Source organism: Molossus molossus, unplaced genomic scaffold, assembly GCF_014108415.1.
Source record: "Molossus molossus isolate mMolMol1 unplaced genomic scaffold, mMolMol1.p scaffold_m16_p_10, whole genome shotgun sequence".
Lineage (NCBI taxonomy): Eukaryota > Metazoa > Chordata > Mammalia > Chiroptera > Molossidae > Molossus > Molossus molossus.
The window spans coordinates 69,012,597-69,029,330 of NW_023425345.1; the positions used below are offsets into that span (position 1 = coordinate 69,012,597).

General features: G+C 47.0%; 1 protein-coding gene across 1 annotated transcript in view; it reads left to right on the forward strand.

The window, feature by feature from the left end:
* PPM1H (protein phosphatase, Mg2+/Mn2+ dependent 1H) overlaps positions 1–16,734 on the forward strand; it is a 252,941-nt gene that overhangs the window by 113,700 nt on the left and 122,507 nt on the right. The window contains exon 3 of the mRNA XM_036253170.1: positions 13,204–13,548. Within this exon, the coding sequence (XP_036109063.1) occupies positions 13,204–13,548 (345 nt within the window). The remainder of the gene's footprint in view (positions 1–13,203; positions 13,549–16,734) is intronic.

The window sequence follows — 16,734 nt, forward strand, 5'->3', positions numbered from 1 at the left end:
GGCTGTGTCCCCTGGTGGCCAAGTCCATCAGCGGGAGAGAGGAAAGCTGATTCTCTGTCTCAGCAGAGGCTAGGACCGCGCTGTGGGAATTCAAGGCAGATCGGATCGAATTGGGGTGGGGAGAAGGAAAAGGGAACAGAGAAGGGGCTACTTCAACCCTCTGGGGGGAAGATTTGCTGTTCTTTTCCTCTGTTCCTGCAGGACCAGCACCCCCAGGACATGAAGTGGAGGTTGCGTTGGTCCCACAGGGCAGCCCTCATTTGGCAGCCTGCCTCCCGCAGTGATGTCAGCTATAAAACACAATGGGAGCGGCCTTCTACTCCTCTTGTTGTGTTTATTGCTCTAAATTTCCCCCTCTTAATTAAGGCCTTTGTTCTGGGCATGTCAAAAGGACATAACCTTTCTGTTTATTGACTTAGATTCTTTGAAGCCAGAGTGCAGTGGTTTCTCTCAAAACAGTTCTCTCTCCAGTGATCAAGAAGGATGACTTGACAACCAGGGTTGTCGGCGGTGATAATGAGATTAGCCACTGTCCCCTCCTCGGTGGGTGTTGGTTTACTCTGGAGACCAGGCTGCCCAAGAGGTACGTAGTAGCTGAGAACACGACTCAGACTGGGTCCCACAGTGGATTCTCCCACTGAGCACGTGTGAAGGCTGAAGGAATAGGACTTCCTCCTTGCTTCACGGGTGGTCTGATTTCCCTGCAGCTTTCGGTGGGAAGAACATTGGCAGGGGCAATACGCTCTTGGGAGTTTATCTCCTCCTTCCCTTGTTTTCTTAAAACACAATCCTCAGCATTCATGTGCCAGACACTGATCTTAGTGCTTGGCCACTGTGGATTCATGGAAGCTCACACTATGTACAGAAGCATACACTGTTATTTTCTTCATTTTCCTGACGAGGAAACTGAGGCACGGAGCTGGCAGGTGCGGAGCCCGATTTCAACCCAGGCTCAGAGTGTGTACTTGTGACAAGCTGCCTCTTTATCCAGTGCACATTGGGGAATGTGGCAGGAAAATGTTTTCTTTGGAAAAGTCTGAAATGAAGGAAGAGTAACTGCTAATGTTCAATATCATATGATACTAATATTTTCTCATTTGCATCCTGATTTCTCTTTGGAGTCAGGAGTTATTCCGTAGTGTACCCTGTCACCCTGTCAGCTCTTACTCAGGTGGGGAACAGAACTGAAATGAAATTGTGCAGCATCTTCTTGTCCTCACAGTTCACCTGGTTTTGCTAAATTATCGATGTTTCATAAAAGCCCATCAAAAAGGAGAAGCCGCCTGATGGAGTAATGAGTGTCTTGACTGAACCCCAGCTGTGCCATGCGACCTTGTGTGAAATACAGGATCTCGCCATGGCTCGGTTTCCTCATCTGTGCATTGGGAATAGTGCCTTCTGCCTCTTAGGGTTGTTGGAATTAAATGAGTTAAAAATATAAAAAGTGCTTGCCATGGGGCAACTGCTCATGAATAGTGGGGTTTGCAGCTGCACTTCATCGTTATCCCCTCGACTCTTCATTTTGCTGTAAACTAATTTAGGGAGAAGTTGTCAAGGCATAAAGTAATCACTTGGGAACATTCCTGAGATAATCTGTCAGTCTGGAACAGTGATTTTCAACCAGTGTGCCACAAGAATTTTTAAAACATGCCGTCCCAGACTATTTAGTCAGGGGCACTGACCTCTTTGACCTTGAGTTGTCAAATAAAAAAAATGACAACAGCCAACACAACAATAGCCGTCAGGTGTGAATGAATAAAAATTATACCTGTATTTTTGTCATATTGGCAAAAACTATAATACACTGTTCGGTGTGGCACAGAATTTTTGTAATTAGTGAATGTGGGCCATGACATGAAAAGGTTGCAAATCGCTGGTGTAGAATAAAGCACAGTACAACTAAACCAAAACCATTGTGAACTTTATCCTTTATACTTCCTGTCTCTCAGACCTCAGTATTGATTTAGTATCTTTTAAGATGTGAGACTAAATTGCCAGTTAGAAACAAACCCCAAACTAACTAACTTCTCCTACTTCCTCCTGCCTCCTGACGTTGGAGGAATTGAACCAAAGGAATCTCCATTTTATACTGTCAGCTCCCAGGAAGGAAGCAGCATTCTCACTGAAGGATATGAAATTAAGGGTTCTTCCTACTGGGGAGCAAAATATTTGAATAGTTTGGCCCGGCCGATGTGGTTCAGTGGTTGAGCATCGACCCACGCAACAAGAAGGCACTAGTTTGCTTCCTGGTCAGGACACATGCCCAGGTTGTGAGCCAAATCCCCAGTGGGGGGCATGCAGGAGGCGGCCAATCGATGTTCTCTCTCATCGATGTTTATGTCTCTCTCTTTCTCTTCCTCTCTCTCTCAAATCAATAAAGAAAAAAAATTTTTTTTAAAATATTTGAATAGTTTAGTCAAAAAGAAAGGTATGGTAAAAAAAAAAAAGCAGCAGCAGCAAACTGCAGCATGGCCCTCCTTCCAAGTAGACGGCAATAGAACGCCGTGGGTAGGACCTGTGTGAAGCTGCTCCAAGTTTTCCTCGTCTCAGCTTCATCGCCCTCTAATTCATCTTCCGCTTGCTGTGTTACCGTGCAGATCAGATGAAGACCCGGAGACACAGCACGGTGGGGGAAATGCCTAAAACAGGTACCCTAGACTCTGAATTATCCTCCTCGCTGTGAGAGTTTGAAAATTGGCCAGAAACTTAATGGACATCAAGCCATATGCTAGTAGCTTGTAGAGGGGAATCAGACTAGGTCAAACCTGTGTTTCCCCAACGGGAAATAAGCAACCACTTTGGTCTGCAGTGAGAAAGGAGGGAGGTAAGTGCATCCCATGTGCTTGCTCAGCCCTTTGTGAAATCAGCCCTGGGGTTTCACTCAGTGGGATTTCCACATTGTGATAGCCCTTTCCTGCTGTGGAGACTCAGGGCCCCTCCTCAGGTTATCTGAGTACCTGGCTGGCTGGGGTAAGGAAGGGAAGGTGACGGTCAAATGTGCTGAGTACCTGTGTCTCCAGGGCAGGCAGCCAGGAGAGGATACCACTTTTTCCCGCAGGACAACCAAAGTAGCAATCTCCAAACCATCACTTAAAGACAGTATTGGTTTTTTTTTCTTTTTAATTAATTTTTTTCTTTTATTGATGTTAGAGAGAGGGGAAGGGAAAGAGAAATAGAAACATCGATGAGAGAGAGAACATCAATTGGCCACCTCCTGCATGCCCCCACAACCTCAGCATGTGCTCTGACCGGGAATCAAACTGGCAGCCCCTTGGTGCATGGGTTGGTGCATGGGTCGATGCTCAACCACTGAGCCACACCGGCCAGGCCAGACAATGGTTTTGAATATGTGCCCCCAATATATTTTTATATTTGTTGGTATATAACTATACTGCTGTATATCCTGCATATCCATATAGTAATAGTTAATAATGATATATTTTTATATATTTAAAAACTAAAGGTAATATTTAAAAATAACAGCTAACAGTTATGTGGTGTTAATTATATGCGAGACATTGGTCTAAGTGATTTTCACACAGTGACTCATTTACTGTCTTGCTAAAAGCAAGGACTTCATGTTCACATTAGCTAATGTCCCAAGGCACAGTTCATCATTAACAATAGGGAGTATAATTCCATATTTCAGCTGTGACCTTGAGCACTTTAGATGCTTTTGGCTAGAAGGATTATTACTGTCAGATATGACCAGACTGGCGTGACTTGGAGTTGGTTCAGTGCTAGCTGCAACATGTTTATGTGCTCATGTTTTCTACCAGCAATTTCTTTGCAGGAATTTTTTTTAAAACCTGCTTTCCATCTTGTGAAGGATAACTTTAGTTGAAAACTTTGTAATATAATGGACGAGACCACTTAGTTGGGGGCACAGGTACCCAACCATGAGTCCCAATACGCCAAAGCTAATGAGTGTGTGTGAGCATCCAAGGTCCACGGAGACAGCTGACAAACCTACCACCTGAGGGCGCCAGAGTCCGTCTTTTTGGGAAATACTGGCAGATCTTCATTTCTTCTGCTTTAGGTGGAAAACCATGAAAGACTTTCTCATTTTCCTCCTCTGTGCTGACTGGAGTTTTTAACACCCCCTCCGCCTTGCGTGCTTTATCGTGGAGCGTGCTCGCCCGGGAAGGAGGAGCCGGGAAGGGGTTTGCAAACTGTTAACCATCTGTGCAGAGGAAGAGAAGGCAAAGCCCTGGCGTCTATAAACTGGCACAGATGTGTTAGGCCTCAGTCCTCGGTTTTTTTTGTTTCCTGCCTCGCATCTCAGCACTTCTGTCGGACTCTATGGGAAACCTGTAGGTTTGGGGTAGACTCCCTTTCATGGGCAGCGGGGAGAGGCCTACCCCAGGGCTTCCCAGAGCCTCATGAGGCGGTTTCCCTGTGGGATCCCCAGCGTCGATGTGGCTCCCGTTTCATTTGGGCTCAAGTTCTGGCTACCGATGTTTGATATACGTGATTAGCTGTGCTGTGGTTGCACCTGATTCAAGGGCCACACTGCTGGTATCGGGACTTAGCGCCGGGTTCAGTGGCTGCAGTTCTGTTTGGGGCTTAGATTCGTCGAAATGCTCGAGAAGCTTCCCCAGCTGCAGCTCCTTTGAGTTCTGGCATTATAGATAGTCGTGAACACAGGACAAAGAAAATAGGTTGTTATTCAAAAGCAGTTTATTGTACTTTTGAGAAAGGAGGATGTCACATTGAGCCTACTGTAGAGAAAGCCTGAGAGAAAAATTGCGAACTTTAAACTCATTTTGTCTCCTTCTGGAATCTTCCTTTATTTGGCTGCCGATGTATTTCTGGAAAGGGGTGGGAATGCGTGCAGTCGTAAATTACATATAAGACTATATTTTATATAAAGGAAATCATTTAAAATGAGTCAGGAAAACGACTTCAAAGTCATTCTTTCCTGGGGCCTAAGCGAGAGCTGCCTATTTTAATATGTGGCAAGTCAGGAAAGGGATTGATCATGTTTTTCTAGTAGAGTGCACTTTTAATTCACGTTTATCTGAAGCAAAAACTAGGTAAATGTTTGTTAAAATAGATGAGTCATTTAAAAATTTATTGTGTCAAGAAGATGTAATTGTGAATTGAAAGGGTTTGATTTTTCAGGTGTAGAACATTTTCTGATTCTACCAGAGACTAATCCCAGCCCCTGCGGAGAAGTTTTACAAACAGTTCATGGCCCAGGACTTGTACACAGTTACTAGTCAGCAACAAAGTAAAGAAGCACAGCAGTGCAACAGCTACAGAGTAACAGAAGCCAGGGAGGTTGATACAAGTTTGTGTATTGGGAAATTGGAAAGATCCCTTAACTTGGAATCTGAAGAACTGGGTTCTAATCTCAATGTTGCCACATCCCTGGGAATTACTTGATTGTGCTCTAGTTCAACCATCGTAAAGTGAGATAATGATGCCCATTTTATGATGTTATGGTGAGGGTTAAACACAGTAGGTATTCAGCAGATGTATTTTGAACTTAGATTTTCCATGGGAAACTAACTCAAGAATAGAAGTGACAGGAGCTGCCCAGGGCGGGGTGGGGTGAGCGTCCCGTTTGGCAGAGTGGGAAATGGGGAGTCAACATGCACATCTCAGTGTCCCTGGGTCAGGGTGTCCTTGTGCTCCTTTCTGCTCACCCTCCCTCACCCCAGGCCATTTGGTGGCGAGTGTACGGAATTACTATTACTTCTAGCATTTTTGTTTCTCTTACACACTGGACATAGTGCTATACATTTTATTTATCGTTTAAAAAATTATAAGTATAACATTTCTTCTGGTATATAGTTTTATGAATTTTAACATATGCATGGATTCATATAAGCACCAGGATACAACAGTTCTATCACTACAGTTACTCCCTCATGTTACCCCTCTGGCATCACCCACCCCCCAGCCCGTGGTTGTCTACACATTTAATACGTATTCTCCACGCCCGTGGCGCCGTGCGTCTCCTGCCAACACACTGGAGTTACCTGTGCACATGCTACATGGTCAGCGCCGGGAGCGGGGAACCATGACTGCCCTCCTCCCTGCCACACCCCAGGTCCAGCCTGAGGCTGGCACCGAGGGCAGGAAGCTCTGAGAGATGTCTTACCTGAATGACTCCTTCCAGTCTAGATCCCAGTTCTGTTTTGTTTTTTAAATAAGGAAACAGGTGAGAGACGGCAGGAAACTTGCCTGAGATCACACAGCGGTGCATTCCAGAGCCCCGCTTCGTCTTGCTGTGAGGCCTGTGCTCCTTCTGTGCTAAGACCCAGCAGATGGGATTCGTTTGCATTAACTCATTTGAAGGTGCATCCGTACATTACCCAACTTTTAGAATAACCATGTGCACTGCCCAGCCAGTGTGGCTCAGTGATTGAATGTCGACCCATGCACCAAGAGGTCACTGGTTCGATTCCCGGTCAGGGCACATGCCCAGGTTGCAGCCCGATCCCCAGTGGGAGGCATGCAGGAGGCGGCCAATTGATGTTCTCTCTCATCGATGTTTCTATCTGTCTCTCCCTCTCCCTTCCTCTCTCTCTCAAACATCAGTAAAGAAAAATAATAACAAAATAAAATAACCATGTGGGTCAGTGTGTTGACACCAGTAACAGTTACCCTTGGATTTTTAGGTAGTGTAAAACCTGAAACCGTTTATTTCTTATATAAATTCTAATTCTTCTCTGAGCTAATACCAAACTGGGAGGGGTGGTGTTCTTTCCTCTAAAGTGACTAACCATATGCCACATGGGGTGGTGCCCTTAGCTGTGGGAAGGTGGTGATGGGGGTGGTGGGCAGAGGACTGAATGGAGCTGTGCCCTTCAGGTGCCTCCTTCGGTGCTTTTGCGTGAGCCAAGTGAGTGGAGAGCACAGCGCGCTCCAACTGGCGTGCCTTAGCCCTGGGCACTGGTTCAGAGGACAAAGCCATGACTGATTGTATGTCCCAGCAGGGTGCAAGAGCTGAAGAAAGGCTGGTTTTCAACAGTTCAGCCCTCCAGGAAGATGCATCTGGGGTGTGTGTGTGTGTGTGTGTGTGTGTGTGTGTGTGTGACTTGCCATGTAGGGCCATTAGGCTTAGCACATCCAGTACCCCAGAGAAGACAGTGTCCTGTCTCTTTCATTTCCTTGGAGAACCTCTGGATTCCCAGGACCGTAGATCAGCTGCCTGTTTGCATGGCATACACGGCCTCAGAGCGCTCGGAGTCATAAGTCAAGTTAGGTAAGTCAGCCCCAACCCTGAAGTAGGTTCATGATAGTTTGTTGGTTTTGCTAATGTAAAGTGTCTGACATAAAATTCTAACTTCCCAAGCTGCTATATCATTTTGAAAAAATAAAAACATGAGAAAAATCTATTCTTTCCCTTGCTTTTTTTTTTTTTTTTTGTATATTTAATAAATATTATTGAGCCTCTGTTCTGTACCAGGCACCCCCCGGGAGCACGTAGCGAGTGAGATACACGTGACTCTCTGCGTTGGGCTAATCCAGACAACGTCAAAATTCCACACCAGCAGGAGGAGCACTTTTGTGGGGGACGTGCAGGGCTGGGGTGGTCAGGCAGCCTTGATGGGGAGGTCATGCTTCGCTGGAATCTGCAGGATGAATAGTTCCCCAAGCAAAGGGCAAAGGATGAGTGTTTCAGGCAGAAGAAAAAGACAGTGTTTATAGTCCAAGAGGTGGCTGGGAGCTAGAAGAGAGGGAATGAGAGAAGTTTGGGACTATTGACAAGGAGTAAGAGAGGGTCCTGGAGAAGAAGTAGCAACTAGATTCTGCAGGGTCCACAAGCCACGTGAGCATTCCGGGACCTAAGGTATGGTAAGGGCAATAGGGAGCCATTGAAAGTTCTATGCAGTGATGGAATTCAGGTGTATTTGCAATGAAATCACAGATCTGAGGTGGTTTAAAAGCTCTGTGTTCAGCAACTTGTGATTTTTCAGTCCTCTCTCAAAAATTCAGTTACACCCCTCAGCTGCCACAGCCCTGACTTAAACCCCCTGATGCTCATGGATGTAGGCCCTCGGTGTTGATGTGGCATTGGGGAGGTGTTCGCTCCTCAAGCTCCTTGGATCTGACTTTATGCATCAAACCACACATTCTTAGCTGATGGCAGTTGATGGCATCATTTTGAGAAAAGGAGTCGGTGAGGGAGAAAGGTGGTCTTTGTACCCTGTTTAAAATGAATGTATGGTACATCCTGTTTGATCATGACACTTCCACAAGTAGATTTTCCTTCTGTTAATATCTTGGTCCTGTTCTACTTCGCTGTTCCCAGGGCCCATGGCAGCTGATCCAGCCTCCGTGGTCTGCTGTGCCAGACTCCAGAATCTCACCCCCTGACCTAGCCCTCATCTGGCCACTGGCCACATGGGCCCCCACGTAAAGGCCTCTTTCACCTCCATTGCCTGTTCATTGTATCCTTTTTCCAGAACATTCTTTCAATCCATCCTTGCCCAAGCAGGTGACCCATCACGTACAACCTGTAGGGGTGGGCTCGGGGAGCAGGGGGAGTTTCCAGGGGGAGGCGATATTTAAGATGAGTACTGAGACAGGTGGGGGCCCAGCAGAGGGTTGGGAAGGGCAGTGGTTTGTGGTGTGCCCAGTTCTGTGTGGGTGGGACTTGGAGTAAGAGAGAAAGGAGATGGGTCAGAGATCGCAAACGGGGGCTCAGACTGGAGCCAGCTTCTGGGCAGGTTGTTAGACTGGTAAAGACATCTGATTAGGTTTTGTGTGTTAGACACAGTTGCCCAGGTTGCAGTTTGGGTTGAGTGGAGGAGTGGATCTGAGTGCCACGTGGACATTAGGACACGCTTTCCATCCAGGGCCCAGCGGAGTGTGGGGTAGGGTATTGAGCTTAACACAGGGGCGATGGCTCAGAGCGGGGACTGTGATCCCAGCCGCGTCACTTGGGTGGTGACCTCGAGCAGTTACACTCTCTGTCCCTCATTTTCTCCTTTGTAAATGCGGAGAACCGTTCCTCATAGGGTGGTTATTCATAGGCTTGGAGTAGGCTGGTTGAGCTAATGTGTGTGAAGCATTTTGAACAGTGCCTGCTGTGGAAGGCTTATTCAGTGATGGAAAGGGTGCTCTAGACCCGCCCCTGGGTGTTTCTGTGACTGTGGACGCGGAGCGTGTGGCGAGAGCCCACTCTGGTTGCATAGCCCTGTACGCACCCACCACGGTGCCCTTCCTGAGGTGTGGGGTGTTGACGTCGTCTGGATTAGCCCAACTCAGAGACTCAGGTGTATCTCACTCACCATGTCCTCCCGGGGTACAGAATAAAAGCTCAATAAATATTTATTAAACATACAAAAAAAAAAAAAGGAAGGGAGAGAATGGATATTTTCATGTTTTCATTTTTTCAAAGCAATATAGCAGCTTGGGAAGTAAGAATTTTATGTAAGACACTTTACATCAGCAAAACCAACAGACTGTAAAGCTACTTCAGATTTGGGGCTGACTTACCTAATTTATTTATGACCTCTCGACCATAGGAGACACTGAATATTTTGAAACCTCTTGGTGGGCTTATCTAATTCAAGGGCTTTGATTTTTTTTTTTTTTAAACAATTGTATCCTTTTGTCCAAAATCTTTTGCACAACCTGGACGTTTATAATTGTTAAAACTTTGCTGCTCTGGTTGAGATTGTCAAAGGAACTCATCACTTACACACCCACTTCATTTCCTCGTTCCTAAGGTGCCACATCAGAACCAGGCACACAGTTTGGACACCACTCATCTGGTTGGTTCAGGGAGATGTAAGTGACTTACCCAAGGTCACACAGTGAGCCAAGGGCAGGTTTGGAGCTGGGATGTGGGTCTTCAGACTGCTTAGCAGCCCCTTTCCTTGAGACAAGGGTTCTCAACATTGGCTGCTCACTGGTTACAATCCCTGAGTGGGGGGCGGGGGGACTTTAAAAAAAATCAAGGGTGGGACAACTCTTTGAGAGATACTTAATTGGTCTGGGCTTGGCCCCCACATCAACCAGTGTTAGATTATTCAGTAAGAAACTTCTTTGTGGAAAAATTGTCTTACAAGTTTTAGCTGTGAAAATTATTAATTGCATTTTTAACATTAGCTGTATTAGAGTTTGCATCACTGCTGTGCAGACGGGTTCTCAAAGGGAGAGTGTTGACCCTGCGCCCCACTCAGATGTCCCCCAGCCATGTTTCCCCTTGACCGCGTGCAAGTCCCCCAGACATGCTGCCACCTGGCGGTGTGGTAGCTGCAAAGGCTCTGCCCTGTTGGCGGAAATGTTTGGAACACCTGTCAGAGGAATTTTAGTTGCTTTTGAAAAATCTAGTACTGTTCCATTGCAGGGTAGCTCGATTTTTCAGGGGTTTGATCAGCTTTGGTTTAAATCATGGCTCTAGAAACATGATGACTTTTGGGGTAACAGCCCCTGTGCCTGGACCCCGAGACAACTGCTCCTCTTCACCGCTCGCCTGCACCTGTGGCAGCTCCGGAGACGGTCGCTGGGTCTCATTTAAATCAGGCGCAGGGGGGACGCCTGTGCGGGTTTTACTCAGGCGGCCCTGACTCTGGGGAAGTAGGTGCAGTGAGCAAGAATGCCCTTCCGTTTGGGACCCATTCTCCTAATCCTTAAGTCATTGTCCTTTCTACTTAACTTTTCTCTGAGTGACAGGGCTTAGTCCTCTGTTTATGATACTTTTAGTTGTTCATAAGCATTTCTTACTGTCCGAATTCGGTTGAATGTCTTTTTAGGATGGCATCCTCACTTTCACTGTTACTTCTCTCCCAATCCTCGCAGCAGCATTTGAGTGATCTTTTATCAACATAAGTCAGTGTTGTCTTTCCCACTTCAGTCAATGGCTTTTGGTACTCTTAGGCTAAATCCAGACTTCTTCATGTGTCCTGGCAGGATTGGGTGGTCTAGCTGCTACCTCCCTCTCAAGTCTAACCTCACCCCCCTCCTTTCCTGCCCTACTTCGCTATTCAGGTAAATGACCATGGTTCTGTCTCCACTTACTCATCAGGCACCTCCCTACCACAGGGACTTTGCACCTGCACTTGCTGCTGCCTGGAGTTTTCTCCCCTCCTTTCCTTATCTTGCTTCCTTCCCAGCAGCCCTCAGCCTGGTCCTCGTGTCTTCAGGAAGCCTCCTCCACTGTGACCTCTGCAGGCTGGCCTCACGCACCACGAACGTCGTCTTGTAGCCCTCACCAGAATTATGATCTTCTGTTTCTTTGTGTGGTTATTTGATCAGTGTCTCTTTCTCCCACTGGATTATTAATATCAGACCATACCTGGTATCTTTTTTATCCAGTTGTTTCTCACCACTGACTACTTTTCTGTGTCTGTCAGGTACAGAGGGCTCAGTAAATATTTGTTGACTAAAAACAAGCAACAACCCCACTATTTTATCTCTTAGCACCTGGCATACAATTGTGAAAATATTTTAAAGGGCGCAAATAGAGTAATGGCATATATCACTATAACTAGACACTCTCTTCCTGCTCGTCCTAAGATAGAGCCACAGTGGAGGTTACCAGGATGGCAGTAGGTGAGCTGTTGTTTAAGGCGACGAGCTTACAGTGAGACATAATGCACAATATAGTAAATAAAGTAGCAATCCTGTATTATAATAATTACACTTGCTAAGAGATTAGATATTAATTATTCTAACCCCAAAAAAGGAAATAATCACATGATGTGATAGAGGTGCTAACTATTGCTGTAATGGCAGTCATGTTATAGTATATAATTGCATCAGGTCAACATATTATACACCTTAAATTTACACAGTGTTGCATGTCAAATATGTTTCCATTAAAAAAAAAATAAGATAGACCAAAAAATCTTTATTGAATGGCTTCAGCTAGAAAAAGAATTCAGTATTAACTGTTGCGGGATAGATAAGCCTCGCAGTTAGGAGTGGATGGCATATGAACCTATTTAATCTCAGTATTTACCTTCTCACTCCTACAGAGAGATCATGATTGAGTTCCTTTTTTTTTTAAACCATAGCTAAGATCTTAGGCATGTGTGAGTCAAACATGGTTTTTGAAACTGTTCATCTTGAGCCCTGGCTGGTTTGGCTCAGCGGTTAGAGCATCAACCCGAGGTCGGAAGAGTCTTGGGTTCAATTCCAAGTCAAGGGTACATGCCTCAGTTGTGGGGTCAATCCCCAGCCCTGGTCGGGGTTGTGTGGGAAGCAACCAACGCATGTCTCTCTCTCACATAGATGTTTTTCTCTCTCTCCCACTCTGTCAGTGAGGGAGAGGATTTAAAAATAAGACAACACTGTTCATCTTGAAATTGTCTAGAAATCAACTGGCAGGTACTCAGTCCATGGAGAGTGAGGCCCGTGGGCTGCACGTAGCTGTAATGGTAGCTTTAGGGACAAGAGGAAGCAAAGAGGCTGGGAAAGCTGGGAAACGGGGTGGGGGTGGGGGATTTGAATTGGCTGCTCCTTGCGAAGCTTGAACTAGGTGGGCTGCCTAAGGGAAGAACGCCTAAAAATTCAGCACGTAGACCAAAGAAGATGGGGCAGTTATCTGAGTGTGGGGCCCTAGCGGGAAGAAATGAGTCTACTTATCTCCCCTTGAAGAACCTGCAGAAAAAGGGGCCTTCTCCACAATCTCCAGGTGAGGGTTAGAGGTTAAAGATGGACTAATAAACAGGCATTTGTTTGCATGAGAGTCACCTCAAACATCTACACATGGAATTAAGATCTCGCCTCCAGCCCTGGCCGGTTTGGCTCAGCGGTTAGAGCGTCGGCCTGTGGTCCCGAGAGACCCGGGTTCGGTTCCCGCTAAGGGCACGTACCTCGGTTGCAGATGGTCGCTGGCCCTGGTTGGTCGTGCGGGTGGCAGCCACTCGATGTGTCCCTTCACGTCGATGTTTCTCTCTCTCTCTCTTCCTCTCTCTCCCTCCCACTCTATCTGAACAAAAAATGTCCTCGGGTGAGGATAAAAAAAAAAAAAAGATCTCGCCTCCAGGTAGTAACTGAGCAGGTGGTAATTTGGGTCCCTTCCCCCAGGTAGAGAGGCAGAGACGCTTCATCCCGTGGGGGTGGTCACAGCAGTGACAAATATGGGGACCTTCCCCTGAGGATCTTTGCCAGGTTTGATTCCTCCGTGTGCAGACCAAAGCCAGCCCGGGGGATGTGCTGAGCCGGGGAGGCCTGGCCACGTCGTGTCGCGGGGTATGTGGCCACTCTCACTCCGCCTGTCACCTCTCCCACCAGGAATCGGAAGGCGTTTCCTGCCACTACTGGTCGCTGTTCGACGGCCACGCGGGGTCCGGGGCCGCGGTGGTGGCGTCCCGCCTGCTGCAGCAGCACATCACGGAGCAGCTGCAGGACCTGGTGGAGATCCTGAAGAACTCGGCCATCCTGCCGCCCACCTGCCTGGGCGACGAGCCCGAGAGCACGCCCGCCAGCGGCCGCACGCTGACCCGCGCAGCCTCGCTCCGCGGCGGGGTGGGGGCCCCCGGCTCGCCCAGCACCCCGCCCGCGCGCTTCTTCACCGAGAAGAAGATTCCACACGAGTGTCTGGTCATCGGGGCTCTTGAGAGCGCGTTCAAGGAGATGGTAGGTATGACCCAAGAGCCCCGGGGACAGGTGCCGGGGGGTCACCCGGGCCAAACCCTTGCTTCTTGACGGTTCCTCGATAGGGCATGCCTCTGACGGGTCTGTCCGCCCGCTGCCGGTTCCACGTGGGGTCTCCTCTTCAGAACAGGGTTTCTGTCCTCAGTGGAAGTTGGCAGCAAGACGGAGTTCCTAGCATTGCGTGCTGGCCGAAGTTAAAAAGATGAAAGCAAGGGCCGATGCGTGAGGCCGCGGGCTTATTAAATCAATGGATGCATGGTTGCGTCTCTTTCCGCAGGCTCGTATTGATGCCAGCTGCTGCAATTCCACTGAATTGAAACGAGCGTGGTTGCCATCTGTTATATGCATGCGTATGGATTCCAGGTGTTGGGGAAAACAACTTTTAGTCAAGCGCTCAAAATTACCCGCTTTTTGCAAAGCTGATCGCAGAACAGCTATTTTGCCATGATTGGCAATGTTCTCAGGGCCTTAAAAAAGGACGCGATACCCAAGAATCACATGTTTTGCTTGGGAGCATGGGTTTGTACATTTGAGTCTGAATGTGTCTGATCAATGGGTTCAGCCTCCTTCCCATCAGCCTCACTCCTGGAACCTCTGGGGGAGAGGCAGCTGCTCCCGGGGTCCCTTGCTGGCCCTCTGCCTGGTGTGAATATGCACACAGAAGATGGGCCCCCCTCCATTCTGCACCTACTTTCTTCTCTAGAGCACTGTCTGTGGGGGCAGTGAGCTGGGTTCCAAAGATTTTTGTCTCCTGAGTGGGCAGCAACCTGCATGCAGACAAGAATAAGAGAGATGAGAGTAAAGATAGTGTAAGGACTTGAATAAGGTGAGTGGGCGGTAATGTCCTTAAACCTAGAGGTTAAAAACCACGACAGGCTGTTGAGTGACGCAGGAGCAGCTAGAAACACCTCCCCAGACTTGCAGGTACACACCATGCAGATTCCAGGATCTCCCTGGGGGTCGTGGGCTAATGGCAGGAGAAAAGTAAGTGGTATTGCACAGTGTCATTGGATTTGTTTATAAGGCCAAAATAGCTCATATATTTGCATCTCAAACTTGCACCCTCTCCTCACTCTAACTCATCCCTTCTTTGGCCTGGTGTCTTTCTCCTGTCACAACAGATAATATTCACCCTTCGAGGATCAGGTGGTTTAAATGCACCTCTCTCTCTGGAGTGTCTGGTAGTCTTCAGTCCCAAGAAAAACACCAGGAGGCTGGCTAGAAAAAAATGATTTAGGACAAAAGGAATCAAGGCAGTGAAATCAGCTCCTACTGAGGCTCAGTATCCTATCAGCTCTCGCTCTCCAGTTATCACGGAAGCTCTGATATGAATGTGTTTCTAGACTCCCGTGTTCAGAATGTTAATATTTAATTGAAGTACAAATTTCACAATGGGTTTACAGCACGAATGGGAGAAAAGTGAAAAACGAAACGTTGGGTTTGTCAGTAATTTTTAGTGCCATGACATCATTTTTACCTTGGAACTGCTGTATTCTCAGTTTTATCCACTAGAGGCCAGTGTCACATTGGGTCAGGCCCATTAATGGCTCAGAGTCATTAGCAACAACTCTAGAAATGAGAGGCCCGTTTGGAAGAATAGTTAGTAAAAAGAGCCTCATTCTTGTCGGTTATATATTTTTTTCAGCTTTTAACTAGCCAGTTAATTACCTGAAATTTTTCCTGAAAACTTAATCGCCTGTGAAAAGATCACTACATTTTCCTGTGTCATTCATTCAATCAATAAACACAGTTGTGAGTACGTGAAACACAGTTTATTTTTGTACTATTATTTTCTTTTTTGTTTTTTTGGTATGTGCCCCTAGCGGGGACTGAACCTAGGACTCTCTGGTCTGCAGGCCGATGCTCCAACCGCTGAGCCAAACCAGCCAGGGCTAATTATTAATTATTTCCCATACGAACATCTGTAAACCTGCTTTTGCCCACCCTTGTATTTGTTGAGAACTAACTAATTGGGAAAAAAAACATTGAATAAATTAGGCAAAGCCGGGTATTGAACAAGTGAGATATACATGGGAAGGACCTTGAGAAGAAAAATGCAGGTGATGTAGGAGGCTGATAAAGAATTCAAGCGAAGGGTTCCCTGGAGAAATGATGTGAGTGTGGGGAGGGGAAGGAGTGAAGCCGATGAAACCTGGGAGGCTGAGAGTGTTCTGGGCAGAGGAAGCCATTTGCATGAAGAACATCAGAGAGAGAACCCAGATGGGCCACAGGCAACAAGTTGACGCCCACCATGGTTAGAAGAGAGATTTCAAAGGTAATAGTGTAAGGTGAACTAGAGAGGCAGTCTAGAACAGGACCTGTTGTGCCATATTATGAATTTTTGGCTTTAAGACTCTCTCTTATTCTCCAATCTGTCCCACCTCTCAGCTGCCTCTTCACACTGTAGTTTTCCCCAGATTGTCTCTCTTGCCCCCCATGTGCCTGAGGCCCATCTGGACTTTGTACCTGGTGTGGTCTTATTGAGCAGCTTTGGTTTTCATGGTGATTGGTAGGGTGGCCCGACCTCCTGCCCCAAGTTATCATTAATACTGTCCCTTTTACTCTTAAACGGTCCCTGTTTGGATGATATCTTATATTTACACTACATACAGAGACAGTCTCTTAATTATTTTTGCTTCATCAGGGACTCCAGAAGACACTCCAGTGTCAGAAGCAGTGCGTGACTTAGCCACGAAGTTGCTTGGCGTGAGCTGCAGAAGCCGTAACGCAGAAATAACACAGTGTATCTCGAGGTTATGGCCTGGAAGGCCATTGTCAACTCGTGTGAAACAACGTTTTCTTTTCTGTCCCACTCAGTAGTAGGTCATTGAGGGTCATTGTTTCGAGGTCAACTTTGGTTTTCTGAAATGCCCGACACAAAGCAATTTCCTTATCTCCCGGCCTGATCTCGGCGGTTCCTGCCCAGGCCTTTCAGAGACGGGCAAGTGTGGAATTTCCTGGCCACTCCTAAATCTTTTCTCACAACAACCAGCCACTCTCTGGCTTTCCTGTTTCTGGGTGTTCTTGAGGTCTTGCAGTTGTGGGCCATTCCGATCCTCTGGAGTACGAAAATCCTGTATTAAATAAGATCCGGTCATTTCAGCTTTGTCGTTTGTTTACATTCTCTCTCTTTTAATCCCTAAAAATTTCCCAAGCCAGCACCTAAGC